We start from the raw sequence: 22,851 nt of genomic DNA, 5'->3' as shown, positions 1-22,851 counted from the left end.
TCCATACTGGCCAGATGATTCTGCAGGCAAGGTACCAGATGATACGGTGCTATAAGCGGGAGGCACCGGAGCAATCTGCCTCTGGAGGAGTTTGAAGAATAACATTGATATCAGCAGTCATCCGGGTCTCCAGTCTGGGAAAGGAAGGGACAGTGGAGGACGTTATCATTGCAGGGATCTTTATTCTCACAGGTAAGGGCGGGAATTATTCACCTGTTGAGCTGGGAATGTAAAACCTTGAGTCGCGACTCCAGCTCACTGGACCGTTCCTCTGTGAACGGCGGTGGGTGGTGGGAGTTGCGGAAAGATGAAGATCGGCATGTGCGACTGGAAAAACTGCTGGGTTTGTTGGTCCGGCCAATATCCATACATTCCAGGCATATTGAAAGATGACGCTGCAGGGGAAAATATGTGATTTCATATGGAAAATTAATAATAAAACTGGAAGTAATGCACACAACCAACCATTGACCTCCGACTCTACCTTGCTGGCTGACGTCTAACATGACTTCCCTCCCAACTGAGGCACCACTTGGGGGTAGCAGCTTCACGACAGTGGGGCTGTAGTCCCGTTGGGCATCAGCTGGAGGGTAGAGCTCCACTTTGGTACTGTGGGGAAGGCTCTTGCTCAAGTCTTCACTAGACAGAGAACACAAAGAACCACAGCTGCAGCGGTCATCCCAGTGGGTACGAGGCGACGAGCGACGGTGGCGGAGGGACCGACGAGGGTACGAGTCCTCATGATCGATTCCATCTGTTCCCAGGTAAAAGCAGGTATCTATTTGTTAGGACAGAAAACCTGGCTGGATTGTGGGCTTTGTAGGCCTGGGTTGATGGAGACTGTTTCACATCATCGCAGAGGTGCGGTCCATCTCACCTGGCCTGATTCGGCAGTCAAGAGTGTGGCTTCTGCATCTTGGCTTGTGGTGGTAGTCACAGTCGTCCCCTGACTCATCAGTAGTTGTTATTATGTGTGGCACTTGATCGGCCTGGAATACAAGAGGTTTGTATAAAATGTAAGTAGATACAAAATCAATATTATTAAATTATCTGCTGGTGGACAGTAGACGAGAGGGAGATTCCTTCATGCACTGTGTTTTGGAGTTTGCCCTGAATGTACCTCACCCAGGTTTAGAGTCTCTAGATTTTGTTCAAAGATAATTGAAATTAAGTCAGAACTAATTCACTGAATCTCCATTTATCCATGTCTTGTTCCAAATCAGGGTCAATGGATGGTGTTAGAGTGTGTCCAAATCAAGATGCAGATAGACCCTGCTACACACACACATCATCCAGTCACACACTCACACTGAGGGGCAGTTCAGAGTCTCCAGTGAAACTAATGTGGACTAATATTCTAAATTTATTCATTTTGCAGTTTCGTGCTAACATACATCTCTTAGGTTAAATGTTATCTCCAAGTTCCCTCCAGAAGTGGTCTGCAAAAGTGGGGTAGATATCAAGGACCTCCAGTAGGTCGTCCCTCAGGATGCGGTGCAGGTCACAGTAGGTGGTGGTGTGGACATCTGAATTGCATTTCCCTGGCTCGTCATACAGGTTTATGGGCTCTCCAAAGATGTCGTTCTTTCTGTGACAGCGGCGTCAAGGATGGATTTGGAGTTGAGATAAGAAAATGGCAACATAGTATTACCTACCTAATGGTATTACCTAATATAGCAACCACGACATCATCTCTGATGACCTGCACAGAACCGCGTGAGATAAAGAAGAGAGAATCCAGGATGTCTCCGTAATGGATGAGAATATCCCCTGGGGGAGCATGGACTGCCTTAAATCTGATACCCCAGCGCACGCAGACAGGTTTGGCTGCCTCCGTGGAAAGCCTTGCAGTTCTGCAGCAGAGATCGGTTCAAATGCAAACAGATGTCTGCCTGCAAAGACTCTGGAAATCCTTTCAAGACCTAAGTAAGGACCCAACAACAACAAAGAGTGAAACTCTGATGTCATACATGGGCATCCGCTCCAGACATAAATGATAAACCGTTGCTTACAGCATTCATGTCAATGCCATTTGTGTAGGACCAGGCATGCTGGAAGTACTCTTCCAGTCTCTGACGAAGGCTTCCTGGGATCTGGTGGAATCGGATGAACTCTTTTGACTCGGAGCATCTGTGTGTGGTAGCGGGTGGTACCAGAGTACAATCTCTGGATAATGGCCGACACATTTCCAAATATGCTGGCATACATGAGAGCTAACAGGGATGATAGAATGAACACAGAGATTCAGCAATTTGAGGACAGACAGATATTTCAGTGGCTCCATTTGATGGTTCAGGGTTAGATATTTAAGAGACGGTATGACTATTACAATTAGAATCATTGTCAGTTGAGCCAAAAATTACATATTAGCATTTTGGGCAATTTGGAAAATCCGTACCAACATTCACAAATACGGTTCTATCACACAAACTCATACCAATAACTTCCATTCAGTCCTGAGTGATTTTTTGGATCACAGCCAATGACCATGACGCAGATGGAGAAGATCTTCTCTGAGTTGGTGTTTGGAGAGACGTTACCAAATCCCACGCTTGTCAACTGCTCAAGGTGAAGTAAAGGGCATGAACGTACTTGTCTTTAACAGATGGGCCAGAGGGTGGCGTCCGCTGTCATTGTACGACTTGCCCAGTTTGCTCGGCCAGGTTGTCCAGCCATCCGGTCTCTGTGTACGGCCTCTCCACAAAACCCGATGGCGTACCAAATACAGGCAAGCCAGTGGGCAATGAGAACAAAGGTGCACATGAGCAAGAAGAGGACGGCAGCCCCGTATTCAGAATATCGGTCCAGTTTTCTTGCCACGCGCACCAGTCGCAGCAACCGGGCTGTTTTCAAACAGGCTTGTTAGGGTCGCCATCTTATTTTATTGACACAAAAACAGATGTAAGGGGGTCAATAAACTTAGGGTTAAGAGAAATGTACATTTAAATACATGAGAATTTACCTCTGGTGACAGTAAAGAGGTAGGTGCAGTGGAGCGACTCTTACCTCGTCGGAGCCAGATCTGAACATCAGGAGGTCAAAGGGTATCGCCTGCCAACAGATCAATGGGGAACCAGCCTTTTATATAGTGCTTGGCTATCTGGCTCTGCTGGGTGACGACTTCATCATTTTGGTCCACGTACGTGGTGCGGAGATTGATGACTATATCCACAATAAACAAGCACGTCCACCATGAGGTCGGCCACGTTCAGAGGGTTACACGTGTAGCCACAACGTCTCTGACGCAAGTCCCTGTGTTCGTCTAAGAGGAAGGCAGCCGATACGGAGTGAAAAACAGCTTGTGAGAGACCAGGATGAGAATGATCCAGTCCCAAATGCCTTGAAAGGGCTGTAGTGGAGCAAAATCCCCCACGTTGTCTCAGTAACCTGGAGTTTGTACTCGGGCATAGGACATCAGACTCCAACGAAAGCACCTACCCATAAAGAACACATCAGTGTGCCAGCAGAGCTGAGCGTCACAATCACAAAACATCACCCGCCGCAGCCCTCGAGATGTCTTCAGTTCAAATCAGTATCTGTCTCCCTGAGCCTGCACACAGATCTAGCATTTAAGAGGGCTGATACCAGCTAGACCGAGGATGGTAGTGGTGCTGATATGGACAAACGGAATCAGTGTATTCTCCAGAGGCAGTGATGGCAGAACGCAGGAGCCTCAGGGCTCCAACAGTAGCGACAGCAGGTCCGGATTGAACTGGAGCTCACTGGGACTGCTCGTCATACCCAGAAAGAAAAGATACAGCCTCCTACTGATTTTTCCACTAGCAGGTTAATTAACAACAGTCACTCTTTCTGGGAGCCTCTTTGACAGTAACACCAGCTGGAGAATCCCATTCACATACACTTTTGTGAATAAATATAATTCTGTACTGTAGTTCCTCTAATAAACAAAAACAACTGTGTCAATATAACTCTAAGTACAGCTTAAAAGCTCCTGTTTTGTTCTGTCATGCTCAGAAAGTATGTGCATTTATAGTCAAACACACATGAGCTGTTTTTAAGGCCATCTTCATGAGATTTGAGATCTTTGGTGAGATTTCTGGCACTCAGATGGTGACAAACTGAGCCAGTATGAGCTTTTCCTGCCCGTACCTGTGTGACCTTCTCAGTGACGTTCTGAGAGCGGTCCTTCACCTTGGAGGGGCCGAGAAGCTCCATTCTAGGAGTTGGTGGTGAGCAACATTCAGGACCCCTGCTGGTTGGTGCTGCACCCCTCATAAGGTCCGAGTCAGCCATGAAGCTCCACTGGACTTCCAATGACATAAACATATATTTACATCAGTCAATGGTGTGTTTGTTTTTATATAAAAGTCTGGTAACCACTCTGCAAGGAAACATCAGCATCAGCTTAAAATAAATAACTGACTTTGACCTGCAGCATTAGCTGGTGTTGCATTCTCGGTTGCAACATTTAACTAAAATCTTACACAAAAAGCTTTCTACATTCAACGGTCTAGAATATTGAAGCTTAAACAGCACAACCTACCTGAATTAAACCACAACCACAGACCCTTCCTGGTTTTGCTCACTTTGCAGCCATATTTCCAGCATCCATCTTGCTACCTTGCTATCAAAACCCTTCGCTCTCCTCATTCATGGTTCGTAACGAGGCAGTAGCAGTTAGCTCCTTCCAGTCAGTAGTCATTGGTGAACTCTCCACTCTGGACAGCAGTCTTTCCTGTACAACAGTCACCAACACTGGAAAACAAATCAATGCAATGCTATAGCTCAGAGGATGTGACAGAGAAATCAATGGTACATTGATTAATGAAGCAAATGGGCTCCGAGCCACTACTATAATGTCAAAGTACCATTTTAGCATCCTGGACTGTAGTTTAGTTTGGAGGCATAGGTCTACTATAGCTCCTGCTGTAGGATGCATGAATCTGATTGGAAAAAAATGTCTGCTGAAAGTCCAGAAACCACTCAATATGTTGCATGCATGCTGTTAATGTGGGGTCAAATTGATTGTATTGTTGGAGGTAGCGATGGGCTTATGACCCATAATGACATTGGCTCAGAATGCCCTTCAGCTATGACCTCTAGAATTCTATACATGCTATATTTTGTTTACGATGAAACATGTCATCAAGATTATTCAGTTGAAGAAAGTCTGATTCATTTCAGATTCATTTTTTAAGTGGGGAAATTTTCCTATTAAATCCTCATTTAAGATATTCTAATTTTTGTGGCATCACAGCTAACTTAACTCATCTCATTCTTCATGAAACAAAAAAAGCTGGAGAGCTCCATCTTCTTGCTCCACCGGTGAACTTTTGTTAGCCTAAGAGCTGCTGTTTCCTGAGCACATAACAAGATAAACGCTTCTGCAAAACCATGGCAAGCTGCCGTGAGAGATCAAATACGCCTCTGATGATCTGAGGGAGCTCAAACTGAAACGGTCACATGGTGCGGTCAGGTAACAGCAAGGACCACAGTTTTATTTTGAGACAAATAAAGATTTAATTTAAATGAGTCCAGTTTCTCACTGCCTATGACCACAGAGTCATTGTGAACAAATCCTTTGCAAGTCAAATATTCCACGTCTCCGTCACGCTTCCAGGCAGCGTCATCAGCTGTCAGCCTGGATGTTATCCCAAATGCGAACAACGTCTGGATAATCACTCAGGGCGTCTATAAGCGTTGACGCGGCGATCAGGAGGTCCTCGTTCAGATTCACGACAACGCGGGGAACAAACTCCATCCCTGAAGACGTTATCTGCATGCCAGAGTTCTGCAGCGAGGTCCTCACCTTCCCCACGTCTGTCGTCTCACAAACAAACTGTAGAGCAAGAAATTCGGCAAATTAGTAGTTGAACAGCATTAAGGCGGCACTTTTCAAATGAAAGGTGTCCCAGGACATTTACCGGTACTTCTTAAAGGGACGGGTTTAGCAAAGAATTCAGTCCAATAAAAATCCTAAGAGAGTGGATGAGTAAAAAGTGACTTCTGGCTTTTTTCTCAGAATTCAAAGACAATTTTTTTTGTTTAATTTGTACTTGCATAAATGTTGACATGAGTGTTCTGGTTTGATTTTAAACGGGTTTTTGCATATCACCTCTCTCTGTGAGACAGATTCCAGATTCCCTCATCATGCAACACGTGATTTAAGCAGATCAACAGCATTAAATTAAATTTATTACAAAAATACTCAACAGGCCCAATCTGTGTGTTTAACATCCTTCACATCTGCAGCCATTTCTATGTTTTTACAACACCAAGCACCAAACCAGCATGTAGCTTCTCCACAACTCTTCTGCTTTTTCATTATTGAAAGCGGCTGTTCCCACTGGAAAACGCAAAAGTTCGGTCAAATCCGACATTTCAGTCCACATAGGGCGAAGTTGGGTCCCTACACACACTATACTTCTGAGGCGACTTCTGAGGCGAGTTGAAAGTCCGAATTTTGATTTTAACTCTTAATATGGGAGGGAAACAATCAGAATTTTGACCAATGTTTTTTAAACAGTGGCCTAATCCTCTTCTGTTAAACCCAAATAAAACCCACGCACAAAACAAACAGCAGGATATCAAGGAAGCATCACTTGATGTGGCCTTTCCCTGGAAATTAAACCAGTAGAGCAGTGCTTGTTTAACTGGGCCTGACTGATGCATCTTAACATCCAACCCTTCATGGATATTAGCGCCTCTGTAGATGGACCAGATTCTACTTCCTGTCTGACCTGCAGGAGGGGCTGTCCTTCCTCATCCTCGGTCTCCTTGATATCTTCTGCGCCTGCCTCAATGGCCAGCTCCAAAGCTCGCTCCGTTGCAATGTTCTGGCCCGGCACCACCACCATCCCTCTCTTGTTAAAGTTGTGGCGCGCTCCCTCGGACAGCGCCCCTCTATGGGAGAGAACAGAAGTACAACTGCTTGAGACCACATCTACTGTTATTACATTTATGTACTATCCTGTAATCTGACAGGCTCATTTGCTGAATTTCATAAATAAAAGCCCAATATGTTGCATCAAATAGGCCAGTATTTTCTTAGACATGAATCTGTCTGACAAATAAAGACATTTAGGTAGTGATAGTGTGTGTGGCGGACAGGGATGATACGTCTGTAGTGTGACCAGCATGTACTGACCCGTTTTTTATCAGCAGGCGTTTAATTTCCTGATGGCTCCGTGAGTTGCTGTCAGTCAATATCTCTATGAGCAGCAGACATCCACCAGGTCCCCGAGCCTCAAACACGTGCTGGGACAGGGGTTTGCTCTTTTCCACCAGGAGCAAAACACCAATAATAGAAATACAGACACAAGAAAGAGTCATAACTTATAGCAGTCGACCAAAAGACAATTTCACTACGACCATCGTCAACATACAGCGCTCTTGATCGCAGTTTCAATGGAGGCTTTGGGCATGTTTTTACTTCTGCACTGCTCCAGTATCTGGGCTAGGTTTAAATTCATATCTGGGTTGGCACCACCCCTGCAGATGAAAGCAGAAATTAAATAAACCATATTATAAGGGCTCCCTCCCCCCCAAAAAACCAAGACAAAAAACGTGGAGTCCATCAGCATGCCACTACTTCCATCTCACCTTTTACAGCCAACTTGATCATCATAGTCAACTTCATGAACACCCTTGCTCGGGCGTCATCTTTAGGTCCCTTGATGTGTTTAACCTTTGACCACTTGTTGTGTCCGGCGCATAAAACGGGCCACAGCTGCAGAGCCCTCGCAGGAGGGGCGCTCCAGGGCGGGCTGCATACGTGAGACGCACGGAGACGCACGGAGAGAGAGCCACGGCGCAGGGTCCGGAGAGCAGTCAGGACAGCCGCCGGCCCGGCCATGCCCTTCAGACACACACACACGCACACGCACACGCACGGAGCAAAACGTTGATTCAGGAGAAGACAGCGAATCTTCCACTTCGACTTTACGTAACAATTGATTTGGAAAAGACGCTAAACGAACACAGACAGCCCGAAGTCTGCAACCCTAAAGGTAAAGTCAGCGTGCAGCTGACGCTGGTTGGTGGGTAACACTTCCGGGTTAAGGTGACGTCAGAGCTCAGAATTTCAAAATAAGTTTCTCGACGTGGCTTGTTCGGCCCATGGGTTCTCTGGCAGGATCAGTTCTTCAAACCATTTTGTACATATATTATGTTGTATTTTTAATATCAGTTGTTTATAACAGAGCTTTTTTTTTGGGGGGGGGGGGGTTAAAAAATGAAATTGTGTACTAAAGTTAGATTGTTTCAACGCGATGACGAAACAGAATTGGAAACACATAATATACCTAATGAACTTATTTGCATTACGAACATATTTCAATGTGTTGCATATTGTATAAATGACAGATTGAATTTTATAATATAAAAAATAAAAATTTAAACATAAGCATAAGGAAACTACGGATGGTAACCAGAAAGCAGGGACAGGTTTTGTGGAGTGCGCCCTCTAGCGACTGTGGTGAGAAGGCGAATAATGGGGCTGGTGATGACCTCCGCCCTGAACACACACAAATGAGAAAATGAGCCTTGTACTGGGAGATTGTAAACAAATAATCCACATGTAACTTTATAGCTTGCTATATACATCTGTGTGACATTTTATTTGTTATTTCTGCAAGGACACGATGGTTTCACTAGCCTCTCACTGTCAGACAACAAAAGCTCTCTCAGCACAGCCCTGACAGCCCATGCAGCTGGAAACAGTGATTACAAAACGTTTTTACATGTGTGGAAATGTAAAGTGCCATTATTTATTTTGTCTGATGACAGATGTGACAGGTGGTTTGAGGCTTGGCAGGTTCCACCTTCAGGACATCTGCATTATTCAAATCAGTCCTTCTCTTTAGTGCAGGTTGTCATCTGGAGCCTCTCAGGCATCGTTTAGCTGCTGCAGGCCATTCTCTCTTCACCAACTTTTGGACATTTGTTGTGATTTCCTCTTCTACAAGCTCAAATGTGCAGAACAACTAACACCACGATGGGAATGAATACAGCTTTGATATGTGGAAAATCGCCCACCTGGTTTTTTACGCTTATCTTTTCTTTTGCTGTTGCATTTCCTGGATCTGTTGTCGTACTTCTGGGAAAGCTCAATAATCTAAGAAAAACACCCTTCACACCTTTGATGTTTTCACTTTAAATATCATCATCATGGACAATATTTACCTGCTCTTGCTTCAGCCACAGCTGTACCTCCCCACAGACCTGGTGAACTGTACGTATGCTGCATATGTTAAGTTCTTGCAAGCATTTAATATGTGTGGCAGACCTTTGTTGATTACCTGTGTGTGTGTAGAATGTTACATGGCTGTGTGTCATCCTGTCATGTATCGGGCCAGAAAAGGTTTAAGTTCCAGGCTCCTGATCACTGTTGCAATCTGGATTGTAACCATGATATTTGGATTTTATTTTTATTTTTTTCTTTTAAGCACATCTGATTTAACCCCTGTGTTGATTATCATCATGACTCTGCCTGTTATTGTGTTCTGTGATGTCTCCATCTTGTCAGCCTTGAAGAAATCTGTTCCTACAGGAAGAAACATGGATCCCCAGAAGAGAAGGGCTCTGTTCCTCATCAGAATCAGCTGTGTTATTACTGTTGTTTCCTATCTTCCTCTAATCATTTCATGGTCAATACTGCAACTTGAACAATTCAAGGGTAAAAACATTGACACATGTATAATTTTTCTGCCGGCATTGTGCATCACTACGCTAGGAAATGCTGCGTCAGCCGCCCTGCATATGGGCAAAATTGAAAAATTGGACTGGCTAAAATCTTGTCTGAAATTCCTTTTATGAATGAATGGGTTTACTTATAAAATCAGCTTTAAGTGCTTTAAAAATAATGTCTTTATACATAAACTATGAGTTAAGCAAGCACAGGCTTTTATCACTTATATTGTTTAATCTTTGCGGTGTTTCTGAACTGGATTGTATTAAAATGAATGTATCTTTTCCCACATTATTATACTATTAAGAATGAGTGATTGATTCTTATTTTAACTTATAAGAAATACATGCTTAGTTCAAGTGATTATATATGTAACAAAGAATGTTTCTATCTGGTAGGAAAAATGTTCTCGTGTGGGAAGTCGAATAGAAATTTTGATTTTTTTCCTTGGGACCAAACCGTCAGTCACACTGCTTCTGTTCATGTTGATGGAAAGAATAATAATAATAGATGATTGGTGGCGTTCATGTCCAGATTTTTGATTTACAGCACTTGATGATGGTGTTAGAAGAAATACAAAGAACACAAAGCGTTAAGTGAGAGGAAAGTATGGTCAGTTAAGGCCAACGCCCCCCCCAACAGACAATACTCCAAAGACATTCGGAAGGAGGAGACTCCTCCTCCCCTCTCCTTCGTTCTACCTTCCCATCCGAAGCCTTCTTACACTACCGACTGACCACAGGGCTACAGGTAGTTTTGCTGATGCCCAGCAAGTCCCTTGGAGATAACTGGACTAATTCTAAATCTCTGGAAAGGATGTCAAAGCTCAAGAAATCCGAAGGAAACTTTTTTTCTGACACAAACGATCACATAAGACACTGATGGATCTTTGACAGGCTGTACAGGCTGAACTCTAACATTCCTGAGAAGAAAACATCAGCCCTGATGTGAATGAACTAAGACTGAGGGTAACATCATGTCTGCATGGACGACTGCTTCTCTGTTTCTTTCCCAATGTGTAATTTTAGTCAGCGCATTGGTAAGTGTGTTTTATGTATCCTGACTATGTTGGTGACTGAACAATTGATTAATTTATAGTTTATGTTGCACATTAGTTATAATTTTAAATATATATCTATTGTTTATTGAATGCTCTGATGGATTTAGGTTTAAATAGTTTGAGTCACATTCACTTTTGGGGCGCGAAATTGTTTATTCCCACTCTTTAATTGTATAAAATGTTTTTTTCCATTCTGGATTGAAACATTTCACACAGTTCTATCAGATCTTACACCACTCTGCTTTCACACTGCTCCACCTCAGGTCAGACCAATTGCATGCATCTGTGACTCTTTGATCGATGGAGTTTTATACTGAGGTTTATCTCAGGCTTAGAAACATTCCAGACATTCATTGGTGAGAATGCATCTTTTTATACCCAAAGACAAGATGCGGGATCTTAATGTTTTATTCCCATTAAGAAACACCAGGCTGAAAAGCGGCAAAAATGTATTTTTGGCCCCACTTGATTTTACATGGAAAATATGATGATATTTTAAGTGACAACAGTGTCCAAAACAACAAAAACTGCATACCAGAACAACGGTTACACTGATACCAAAAATGGTCTCAAAATCCTCCATCACCTCTGACCTCTTTAACCTCACACTTCCAACCGTCTGGTTGAGATTTAGAGACAAGGAGGAGTCTGAACCCAAGTGTTTTGGTAACTCCAACAGAATATGAGCAGGAAAATCCCTCTGTGAAGCACCTAAACACAATGATTGAATGTAAAAGTCTCTGAAGTGGCTCTGTTGAGGCACGATCATCCAAATGAGTAAGTGGTGTGCATAAAAACACATACACACGTTAGCAAAACACAGTGTTAACATAAACTGGAGTGCATCCACAGTCCTCTATAACAACAATACAACAGCTTAAGTGAATCACTGTTGACTGGGGCTATAGGTGTCCCATCAGAGTGCAACAATTTTGGAAAATCTGCTCCTCCAGTTCCGGTTTTGGGCTATTTTCCTCTCACTTTGGGCAAGAGTGTGAGCTAGGGTGCCTCCACCAAAGTAGAGGGTTGAAATATGTTAGTCACGAAGGAGCTTTTTTTTAGCTCACAACGGGGCATCAATTCAATATATCTTTGTGCTAAAAGTTTTATTGGGATTTTTTAAAAAGAAAGCCATTGATGGATTTCCTTTACACTCAAATGAAAACAGATGATATCATTCAAGATGGCGCTTTTACCAGAAAAGCAAGTGCTGAAAAACTTGCACGCTAATGTTGTGACACATCCTCTGCTGAATGACTGTAACAATTTTGCAAAGCCCCTTTTTGGCAATATCATTGTCCATGTCAGGATTTTACGTAGGGCGGAAATAAGTCAGTCAGGATGAGAATTCATGATATTGATGATATGATGAGAGAGAACCAGAGTTGCAAACTCAAACAGCCGATTTTAAAATGGCCCTGGGAAGTCCATTTATATTTCGTTCATGTGTTTAATGAAGACAAAACCTAATTTAAGTGGCCAAAAACTGTATTCAAAGGACAATTTTGTGTCATATTCAAAATGGGAAGTTCGATTCTTGTGTATCGTGTCCTACAACACGTTCCATTGTTTCTTCATTTGTACCTTTAAGTGCAGTTCCTGTTTTCATCTGCCAGGCAAATAATCCTCATATTAATATCTAGCTGTTATCTAGCTGCTACTTATGCAGCCCTGTTGTGATTGGCGCCTGAGAACACAGCGTCTTGTGTAGACTACTCCTCAATAGCATGGCCAAGATACCATGGAACAAAGCTCCCATGTGGCCAGCGGCAGCTCCACAGCCAGTCAAAAGAAGCTGACAAAACATCATGACATACCACACCTTCACCCAACTATTTCACAACACCTGAAGGAAGCAGATCAGATCCAGGCAGCTGAGAGATGAAGTTGGAAGTAGACCTGTCAAAAATAATTGATTTTTTGGGGATATAAAGTATATACAACATACCGTAGCCCGTGTTGCTGTGCAGCATATAACCTCTCCTTGTTAATACAGATTGATGCAGATGATGTCATCACTCGAGACGAGCAGATCTACGTCCTGATTGGTGCTCACGCCAAGTGCGAAAGAAAAATCAAGGCACAAATTGCACTTGTTAAAGGTGAGTGTGCTGCTGTGTGATCACTAAGGCTAGGAAGCAAAAAAAAAGAAAGAAAAAAGCAGAATCGAGTAATAGAAAAGAACAAGTCTAAGGATTAAGCCTTGAAGAACGCAAACAGATCTATCAGCTCTCACAGATGTACCTCTTCAACAAGATCATTTAAAAGCAATAGTAAGGGACATCATCAAACCCAACATTGATATTAATTTAAGTCAATACATGATCATCAATGCCTGAAAATGAATGAATACCTGAAAGAGAATCTTCAAAGAGCTACACTCTAAGACAGGGTGCATCAAGATCATGCTCACCTAATAGGGACTAGGAAAAAAGTCCCTGGGAACAGCAGTCGATAAAACAAAAAGGCCAAAAATGTATTTGGTGAAATTGCATATAATTTTAAGAACCGAGACAGAGAAGAAAAAAGCTTTGGTGTGTGAGCTGCAGGTCAGGGCCTGTTGATTTTGAGGGGAAAAGAAAGACGAGAGGTCGGCCGCTACATTGTGGATGATTCAATCAGGAAGCTTGTTTATTACAATGATTATTTACATGAGATCAGACTGTCAGATTTTACACCCATTCAATATCCTGTGCAACACTATCTCTGTGATTCCAGGAATGAGTTCTGGTGCGGACAATTGTGGACCATTTTTCATTCATTCATATGCTGCGTTCATGGGTTATTTTAAGAGATTCATAAAATAGAGCCTCATTTCTAACAAAGTGCAGGAAATTAGTATGAATGACAAAACCTTTCCACTCTTCTGTGATGGTTCTATATTGTAGAAATTGTGTTTTCACTCAAACAAAACCTTTTATTACTCGTATATTAATCTGTCTTGCACAATGCACAATGATTTTTGGTTGCCTGTATTTGAGATAATTGTGTTTAGCTTTTTGCTTTGTAAAGCTGGCGACTGTATCCCTGAGTGGGACGGCATCATCTGCTGGCCCCAGAGCAGAGCGGGTCAGCTGGTTTCTGTGCTGTGTCCAGAGTACATCTATGACTTCAACCACAGAGGTATGATCATGAGCAGCAGCTCCCGCCAGGTGTTCTGAGTAACCTGTGGCACCTCCTCTCTAACACACACTGGTGTGTTAATGTCCTGACTGTGATCTAACCTCCAGGACGGGCCTACCGCCAGTGTGATGCCTCAGGTCACTGGGAGCAGGTACACAGTGTCAACCGTACCTGGGCGAACTACACCGAGTGCACCACCTACCTGAACTCCAACTACAAGAGCCAAGAAGTGGTACAGGCTCCTCTTTGCCCTTGTGATTTAATTTGACCCTGGAAACTCTAAAAAACCTCTTTTGTTTTCCTTCAGGTTTTTAAGAGACTCCATCTAATGTACACGTTGGCTATTCCGTTTCTCTGGCGTCACTGCTCGTGGCTGTCTTCATCCTCTGCTATTTCAAGTAAGAAATGGGAATTAGATGAACGTATTGGGAAAAATTAATGGAAAAATGTGATTAATGATGCAGCAATAGATGCAACTTCTTATTAGCACCCTGACATCTCCGTCCTCATTCTTTTTCTAACACGTGCAAAAAAAAGCGGCTCCACTGCACACGTAATTACATCCACATTCACCTCTTCACCTCCTTCATCTGTCGGGCGGTCAGCATTTTTGTCAAGGACGCCGTCCTCTACACACCGTCTCTGGCTACAGTAGCGCTTCAGACTCCACAGCCATGACGTCCCACATGGTAAACTGCGCGTTTATATCATGGAGGTGTCAAAGTTTTGCTCTTGCTGAGACTTAAAATAGCGTGACTCTCATCCGTGCAGCAGCCTTTACATGTCATTTATTTCCCCAGGCCGGCTGTAAAGTTGCCGTTACATTTTTTCTTTATTTCCTGGCGACCAACCATTTCTGGATCCTGGTGGAGGGCTTGTACCTACACAGTCTCATCTTCATGGCCTTCCTGTCGGATAAGAACTACCTGTGGGCCCTCATCATCATTGGCTGGGGTACCCGCATCACCTCACACATACTTATTGTGCTAACTAATAAATTCTCACAATAGTTTTTTGTAACTTTTTAATGACATTAGGGGTTCCAGCCGTGTTTGTGTCTATTTGGGTCAGTGCACGAGCGTCGCTGGCAGACACGCAGTGAGTCATTTGCACTGGGGTCTAATATTTGCACGATACATTTTCCATGTTTGGTCATTAAACTCCTTATTTCAGCTGCTGGGACATTAGTGCTGGAAACCTGAAGTGGATCTATCAAGTCCCCATTCTGGCAGCCATTGTTGTAAGGAATTGTTAATGAAACTGACTGCTGAGGGAAACCTGATCGTATAATTAACCCATCCTTCTGACCCTGCAGGTAAATTTCCTCCTTTTTATCAACATAGTCCGTGTTCTGGCCTCCAAACTGTGGGAAACAAATACAGGGAAACTGGACCCCCGGCAGCAATACAGGTAATGAAAGGAAATGCTGCTAAAGAAGATACCATCCTGTGAGTGCCATTAATCACCACAGGATTGCCTGTACTCCTAATCTGCAGGAAGCTGCTCAAGTCCACTTTAGTCCTCATGCCCTTGTTTGGAGTTCACTACATGGTGTTTATGGCCCTCCCCTACACTGAGGTGACTGGGCTGCTGTGGCAGGTCCAGATGCATTATGAGATGTTCTTTAATTCCTCCCAGGTCAGAAGGCACTGTTACCACAGCTAATGATGAGAGCTAATTTATTACAATGATGCTGTTAAAAACCAGTATAGGTAAAAAAAAAACAAAGGACAAACAAATCAGTCTGAATTTGAATTTATATGATTGGAATTAACTATATAACAACATGTTTCTATTGTTGTGATGTACTTCAGAATGACAGTTTTATGTTTCAGGGCTTTTTTGTTGCATTCATCTACTGTTTCTGCAATGGAGAGGTAATGATGACAGTTTGATTTTAAAGAATGACACTTGGTAATGTTAAACAGATGTTAAACATCTGCCTTCTCTTGCATCATTTTCTACTCTCAGGTGCAGACCGAGGTGAAGAAGGCCTGGTTAAGACGCAGTCTCACGCAGGACATCAAGCAGAAATCCCGGATGACCAGCAGTGCTGGAGGAGGCAGCTGTTACTACGGCGGCATGATGTCACACACCACCATGCACAGCGTCAGCTTATCAGTAGTAACTCCCAGATCCCTCTCTGTAGGAGGAGTGGTGGGCTCAGGTGGGTCTACAGGTGGAGGATCCGGTCTGAGGCCACCGCGCCACAACTCTCTGTACCCACAGAGCAGCCTGTCCACATATGTAGCTGCAGACCTTGAGACTCCCCAGACACAACAGGAGCTGACTCTGCAGAGGGAGTCTGAAAGTTTTAAAAGGCATGTTAGGGCCAGCAAGGGAGCTCCTCACTCCAGAAGCCCAGAAGCATCTCCTGTCCAAAGCCTCAGAGAAGAGTCAGGCAACATTTTATCTCTGAAAGAGCTGGAGACAGTTCTATAACCATTTTAAATGGCAATTTGCCACTTTAAATACTGAGGCCGACATGGGAAGAGTATGAGATTTAGGAGATTGGCCTGGATTGTAAATCTAGTTGTTAGTTACCCAATTGGGGTACACAAACATGTATGTTTTGATCATGTTGTTGTGATCATACTTGTGCTTATTGTGCATGGAATCCTCTAAAGTTACATGTAGGTTTCTGGTAAATGATTGGGTATTTTGTTGAATTCCTAGAATTATTCAGATCACAGGGTTTTGTATGTTGAAAGGTTCAACTGGTGCAAGGAGAAATGATTAAAAGTCAGGATGCAGCATCTCATCCTCAGATGGCTTCTCCAGGCCAGTCTGGCTGACCTTACCTCAACCTGGACTTTAGCAACCTCCCTGTCATATTACCCATCCCTTCCAAATGGATCATTGAGGCAGGGATACTGTGGGGTATTGACCCACATAAATGTTGTTTCTAAAAGCCAGAACATCCAGACAGCATGTCTAGACAGGTCACATCTCCTTTTACCTCTGCTGTTGTCAGTTTTGTCTACACTGTCCTATTTATCAGTTTGACAGGACCCTGGGGGCTGAAGCTCTCCAGGTCACCTCATCACAGGCCAAAGCCCAGTTCCTTGTCCATGTGACCTCCTCCCTGAATGCTCTCACAACACCTTCCAGAATTTCACACACTCCTCTCATGGCTTAACTTGCAGCAACAGGCCTCTGAGCTGTCTGCAGATGTTGAGCACCAGTGACAAACTTGCAGCACAAGTCATTGATTTTAAGAAGTATTGTGAAATTCTGCTCTATTTATAGCGATCTTATTTTTGTAGGTATCCCCCAGAAAACCATGAATGGTCTGTGTTGAATTGTCTAATGCGTCAAAGCTCATACTTGTTTGGAGAACATTACTAAGAGTTTTAATACTGTAAAGTGAAATAAAATAAATTCAGCCAAATCTAAGTTCTTTGTTGCAGGCGGAGGGGTAATAATGCCACACGTTTACCAATACGGTTGTTACACGTAGTTAAATCTCTACTATATCTAAAACTTACATTTGTCTTTAAAAAGTATATCAAATCTCATGGGATGGAAAAGTTGGGGGATTCGGTTGCAGACTTTTATAAAATGTTGCCATCACAACCCTTGGCTTATGATGGGGAATGAAAGGAGAGTTTAAAGGACCAGGGAACAAAAAGGTCACACCGCTGCAACACAACAGACTACAGAAGGGTATTGAAATATCCAAGAAGACACATCAACAGTGTTTATGACCTGTGTTAGACCACCAACATCATGTAAAGGCTTTGGAGGACGGATTATTACAAGTCTGATGCGTTTGAGTTTGTGTTGAACTGCGTGTGGCAGATCGACCAAAACCAAATAATGCCCACGACGCCACCTTGGGACTTTCACATGCTTGAAATGAACACTCACATGCTTCAGCGCCAACAAAAAAGGAATGTCCACACCAGAGAGGGAAGACTATGCCAAGAGGCAAGGCAGGACACCCAACTCCAGACAAACTTTAAAAAGAAACAAAGCCAATTTGTTAATTACACAAACAGTAGCAAACTAATAACACCAAAATTATGGCGTGTTTTACCATTGTGTGCATGTGTGAGGGGGGTTCGCTCACTTTGTTGTAGCCTACACACATCAATTTACTGCAGCTGCTCAGGAGGCAACACACACCACCCGAAGTGGAGCGATCACTACCACACAGGAGCCACAAACCAGCTCCACCAGGTGTCATCAGGGGCGTGCCACACACCTGCCGGGAACACCATGGCAACCAACCCCCCCCCAAAAAACTGGGGACGCAAGAGAGATATACAACAGCCACGCACGTACCCATTTACCATCCGGTTACACAAGGAAGACACTGAATAGAACTCTGTCTCCTGTTGTATGAATGAAACATTACTAATCAACGGTGAAATGATAACACGCTTGCCTAAACCCTGTTTAAGATATTGTTCTTAAATAAGAAATAAAATGAAACGATTTTATCTTCTGATGATGCTCCGTTTGCGCCACTCGTGACGTCACGATGAGACAAAAAGTAGGCGGAGAGAGAGAGCGAGAGAGAGAGAGAGAGAGAACAGTCGTTGGACTATTTGTCCTGCAGTGTGTTTAATGTGTCCCTTCTTCCGTCACATCCAAACGATAAACAAACTGCTTCCGGCTCTGACGTCTTCGTGCTGGAACCCGTCCTCTGACGCATCATCCAGGAGCGCATGAAGAGGGCCGGTGTCCGACAGGGAGGGGTCCTTTGATTGCAGAGGGGCTGCCTCCTCCTGGATGGTGTCCGGCTGTGTGCAGGCAGCGATGGCCATGGGAGATGTCTCGAAAAAAGCGTCGGCTCGGAACGTGGCAGTGGAGCGAAAGAATCTCATCACCGTCTGCAGGTCGGTTCTCCGGAAAAGGAGACTTGTGCGTAAACGTTCTGTTTTCGTCTAACAGCCGCGTCCGTATTTTGACACCCATCATTACGTCATCACGAACGCGCAAGCCTGTGTCATTGTGTATCCATTAATAACCTTTAGAAAATTTCCCACCAGCATGATAATAGATAGGCTCTCCTTTACGAGTTTGACAGTCTCATTTATGTATTTATTTCCCCCTGCTGATGGAGTGGTTGCTATGACGACAACCTTCCAGGGGCAAGGACTAGCTGTTACCTCAGGGACTCTGGGCAGGGAGGGAGTAGGCAATAAAATTTGTACATTCAGTCTCACTGGATCACTTAAATGTCTTTCCCAGAGTGTTAAAACACTGACTCTGGATATTTCAGCACCTTATTGCTTGTTTTAGTTTGACTTTAGTTGACTCACAGCTCTCGCCTGTGTTGCCTTTCATCAGTCAAAAGACTGTCAGCAACTATTACAACCAAAGGCTAATTTAAAAGTATCATGAGGAGACGCCTCAGATGAAAATAATGGGCTAAAAGGGCACTGGACTATCATCTGCAGGTGAAGGACAGTGTACCTCTGCTGAGCCCCTGACACGCCTATCTGCCCGTAATACAGGCAAAACACAAGAAATCCTGCTGGTTTAGCATAGCCAGCCAGTGATGGCCCAGTATCTGGTCACAGTCAGAGTGGCTGAATGGGACATTGTTGCCTTTGGAACAATGGAGTGAAATCTCCATGTGTCAGGATAAGAACTGTGTTTCTGGAGGTGCTGAATATCAGAACACTGCATATCCCGGTCACTGCCTCGTGGTTGTTGTCTGATCATCAGAGTCAGATGGTGTGTTTGAATACTGTTCGTTAGGCCCTTCACAGCTGCGTGTCACTAGACAAAATATAATAAACACTTTTCCTCCAGCAACTAGACTGTTTTAGTTAGTCTCCTGAAAATATGATTGGAAACCTGAATGTACCGTACACAGAAAATGATTTTAAAGGGTGACACCAGGGCACCCCTGACTGACATTAAACAATTAATTGTGCAAGGATTTATGTTAACTGATGTTATATTTATATTAGCCACTACTCTTTCAGAAATGGGGGTCCTGATTTAAGATTTTTAAGGTAAATGCTTTAAGCATTAGTGAGTGGTATGGATGAAATTAGTCAGCATCTTTTTGTGTGGCACCAGGACAGATAGCTGATAGCTGATTTTTGCCCTCCAGCATTGTATGCAGGTGATGTAATGTTATTGTGTTTTTAACACCATACAGTAAACTTTTTAGAATTCAATTTAAGGTCTCAGTGACGTCTCAGACCAGCAGTTACAGTAAGTACTGATGAATCTTACATCCATTAGAGAGAGATGAGTTTTCATACTCGATCACATGTTCGATTACATCAGACTGGAGTCATAAGCTGAGACTGAAGCTCAATTCACTGAACAAAAATATGAATTCTTTTCTGAGGTGGCTGGATTATCCCAGCAAAGGAGAAGACTAGCAGAGATTCAGACAGATTTGTGAACAATATTTGAGAGAAATGGGCCTTTGTGTACATAGAAAAAGTCTTGGAGCTTTGAGCTAAGCTTATTAAAAATGGGAGAAAAAGCAAAAGTGTTGCGTTTATGTTTGTGTTCTGTGCTGGAAATGAGAACATTCTGAAAGCATTTAATTTCCTCACAGTCATCCATTGACTGGTTTTTGTCTTTGATGGCAGCTTTTAAAACTCCAACAATGCTTTTAAATGACATCCTCCTCCCCTTTCTTCTGGATCTAGATTTTCTGTGAAGACACTTTTGGAGAAATACACGGCCGAGCCCATAGACGATTCCTCTGACGAGTTCATCAATTTTGCAGCCATCCTGGAACACATCCTCAGCCACCGTTTTAAAGGTCACGAGACAGAATGAGACATTAGTGAGACTATCACCTCCACCCGTCTAAATGACTTTCTCTTTATAGGCTCTGGCAGCTGGTTTGATGGACAGAGGAGTTTCTGGGACTACATACGAGTGGCCTGTCCTAAAGTCCCCAACAGCTGCATCAGCAGCATCGAGTGCATGGAAAACATCAGCACATCACGAGCCAAGGCGAGTCCTGCGCATGGCCATGACAGAAAACCTGTTTCTGTCGGAACACAGAAGACTTCAGTTTGTGAGCAGAAACCTCTGAAAGTTGTTTGTTGTTGTTTTGTTAGGGGCGAGCCTGGATAAGAGTAGCGCTGATGGAGAAAAGGCTCTCAGAGTATATCGCCACTGCTCTGAGAGACAGCAGAACCACCAGGTAGAAGCCCCTCCCCCAAACACGGTGCCGATTCCCGTAATGATGTTTGACTAACCATTTCTGATTTTTAATTTAAAAAAAAAAATTAATCCCAAATAAATCACCCGCCTTTGTTCTTTAGGAGGTTCTATGTGGAAGGAGCCATTCTGTTGAGAGAGGAAGCCACAGTCCTGACAGGAATGCTTATAGGTCTTGGTGCCATCGATTTCAGGTGAAGAAGACCTTGTGTCACGACCTCACACAGTCTGCTTCATTTTTAAGATTCATTTGTGAGATTTAAGGTTTTTGTGATTGTCCCCCCCCCCATTCCTGTAGTTTCTGTCTAAAAGGGGAACAACTGGATGGAAAATCCTCTGCTGTGATTGATTACACACCATACTTGAAGTTCACCCAAAGGTAACGTTTTATTTCATAGTTCACAGCTGCGCGGCCGATCGTTTCTCAGTCTGAAGCACCTCTGGTTGCAGCTATGATTATCTGAGCGATGACGACGATCGACGAAGCATTGACAGCAGCACGAGTGATGACAGCATCCCAGAACATCCCTACGTGCCCCTGGTCACCGACGAGGAGAGTTGGAGCACCAAGTGTCGCAAGATGGAGCAGAGGTTTAAGATCGTCAATGCTCAGAAGGTATAAAACTGATTTGGATTGAATGTCCAACAAATGCTTTTTTTTTAACAAAAAAATTGGTTTGATTGTTTTATTACCATGAATCCTTTATTTCTTTACCCCTCTATATAAAGTCAACTAAAGGTTCACATGCTAGGCTGAGGGTAGCGACCGAGGCACTAAATTTTGAGCGCTAAAGTGCGATTTAAAGGCTGAAATTGTGCTGACGTGTATTTTCAGGGTTACTTGGAGGAGCTTGTCCGCTTACGCGAGTCCCAGCTGAAGAACGCTGAATTAGAGAACAAGAAACTGAAGGCTCGTCTGGAGGAACTTCAGAGTCGTAACCTGCAGGAGAAAAAGGAGCTGGAGGCTGTTGTCCTGGAGCTTCAAGAGCAGCTGTGAGTGATGCGCCCGGACAAAACCCCAGATTTCATCCAGTAAGTCAGCTCACGTGACCTGCGTTTGATTGACAGGAGTACATTTTGTGTGACGTGTGACAGGACAAGCTTGATTCCGTGTGATCCCAACCACCTGAGCAAAAACCTCTCTATCCCTTTGATCAACCAGTGGCCAACGCTGGAACCATACAACAACGAGGTCAAGCTGTTCCGAAGGTCAAGCCTGTCACTTTTCATTTCTTGCCAGAAACTGACAAAGAAAACAGACCTGCTCATCCATGTGGTTGACCAGTGCTTTGTGATTTCATTGCATATTTGAAAACTTTCCCTTTGTCCACCCAATCAAAAGTGTGATACCGAAATAACTATGACATTACAGGCGGAGTTTCCCCAGCACAGAGCTGCTGTCAGTGGAAATAAGTTTGGATTCAGATTCTCAGAGGATTGAGGGAACACAGAACGGGGGTGCATGGTGCACAGGTAACTATAGTTATCATTGCTCCCATCTACAAGTCTATTAATTAGTATGAATAAAGATACCTGTAGTTTTAAATTGAACCTTCTCTTTTACCCCTCCAGAAAAGGACTACACACCCTCCATGATGGGTTTGTGTGGCTCCTTGGCTTCAATCCCCAGCTGCAAATCGCTGGCGAGCCTCAAGTCCAGTGAGTGCCTGGTTAATATCAGCACAGAGAGCAGTCCTGCGCTGTCTCCCAGCTAGGGGGCGCCAAAGAAACTTTACCGACAACTAAAGACAATATGTAAACGACTGTTTTTGGCAGGAGGAAATATGCTCTCTTCTGTGGTTCCTGCTAAAGTTCCTTTACGTTTATGCGCTGAGCATTGTGAGATTAGAACCGTACATTGAAAGATTAC

At 43.6% G+C, this 22,851-nt stretch overlaps 3 protein-coding genes and 1 pseudogene across 5 annotated transcripts; 2 read left to right on the top strand and 2 right to left on the bottom strand.

The window, feature by feature from the left end:
• Positions 1-335: 335 nt before the first annotated feature.
• On the bottom strand, positions 336-4,882 carry LOC101074619 (potassium voltage-gated channel subfamily H member 6-like; annotated as a pseudogene).
• A 541-nt stretch (positions 4,883-5,423) lies between these two features.
• Positions 5,424-7,446, bottom strand: LOC115248175 (translational activator of cytochrome c oxidase 1-like). The gene is made up of 4 exons (XM_029831800.1): positions 7,347-7,446; positions 7,109-7,236; positions 6,702-6,864; positions 5,424-5,800 (listed from the first exon to the last, which is right to left on the bottom strand). Exons 1-4 carry the CDS (start codon positions 7,431-7,433, stop codon positions 5,591-5,593), a joined length of 588 nt encoding a protein of 195 aa, XP_029687660.1. The 5' UTR covers positions 7,434-7,446; the 3' UTR covers positions 5,424-5,590.
• Positions 7,447-9,387: 1,941 nt separating this feature from the next.
• On the top strand, positions 9,388-16,472 carry LOC101074170 (parathyroid hormone/parathyroid hormone-related peptide receptor). The gene is given in 15 exon segments (XM_029831801.1): positions 9,388-10,688; positions 12,706-12,811; positions 13,722-13,832; positions 13,940-14,064; positions 14,140-14,167; positions 14,170-14,228; positions 14,367-14,471; positions 14,474-14,521; positions 14,633-14,786; positions 14,870-14,930; positions 15,006-15,072; positions 15,148-15,242; positions 15,329-15,470; positions 15,668-15,709; positions 15,804-16,472. Coding segments are annotated over 15 exon segments (1,677 nt in total). The 5' UTR covers positions 9,388-10,625; the 3' UTR covers positions 16,275-16,472.
• Positions 16,473-18,382: 1,910 nt separating this feature from the next.
• Positions 18,383-22,845, top strand: LOC101067983 (RUN domain-containing protein 3A-like). Of its 3 annotated transcripts, none has more exons than XM_003961266.3 (11): positions 18,383-18,676; positions 20,459-20,574; positions 20,644-20,771; positions 20,879-20,964; positions 21,086-21,175; positions 21,280-21,360; positions 21,432-21,597; positions 21,817-21,974; positions 22,077-22,190; positions 22,354-22,454; positions 22,554-22,845. In XM_003961266.3, the coding sequence occupies exons 1-11, from the start codon at positions 18,570-18,572 to the stop codon at positions 22,694-22,696; spliced, it is 1,290 nt and encodes a 429-aa protein (XP_003961315.1). In that variant the 5' UTR covers positions 18,383-18,569; the 3' UTR covers positions 22,697-22,845. The 3 variants fall into 3 exon arrangements, with proteins under 3 accessions (XP_003961315.1, XP_011601023.1, XP_029687662.1); XM_011602721.2 differs by having other exon boundaries at positions 22,050-22,190; XM_029831802.1 differs by having other exon boundaries at positions 18,383-18,701; positions 22,050-22,190.
• Positions 22,846-22,851: the final 6 nt, after the last annotated feature.

This window comes from Takifugu rubripes, unplaced genomic scaffold (genome assembly GCF_901000725.2).
Source record: "Takifugu rubripes unplaced genomic scaffold, fTakRub1.2, whole genome shotgun sequence".
Lineage (NCBI taxonomy): Eukaryota > Metazoa > Chordata > Actinopteri > Tetraodontiformes > Tetraodontidae > Takifugu > Takifugu rubripes.
Note: the sequence above shows the minus strand (reverse complement) of the source record. Positions and strands in the feature narration are given on the sequence as shown.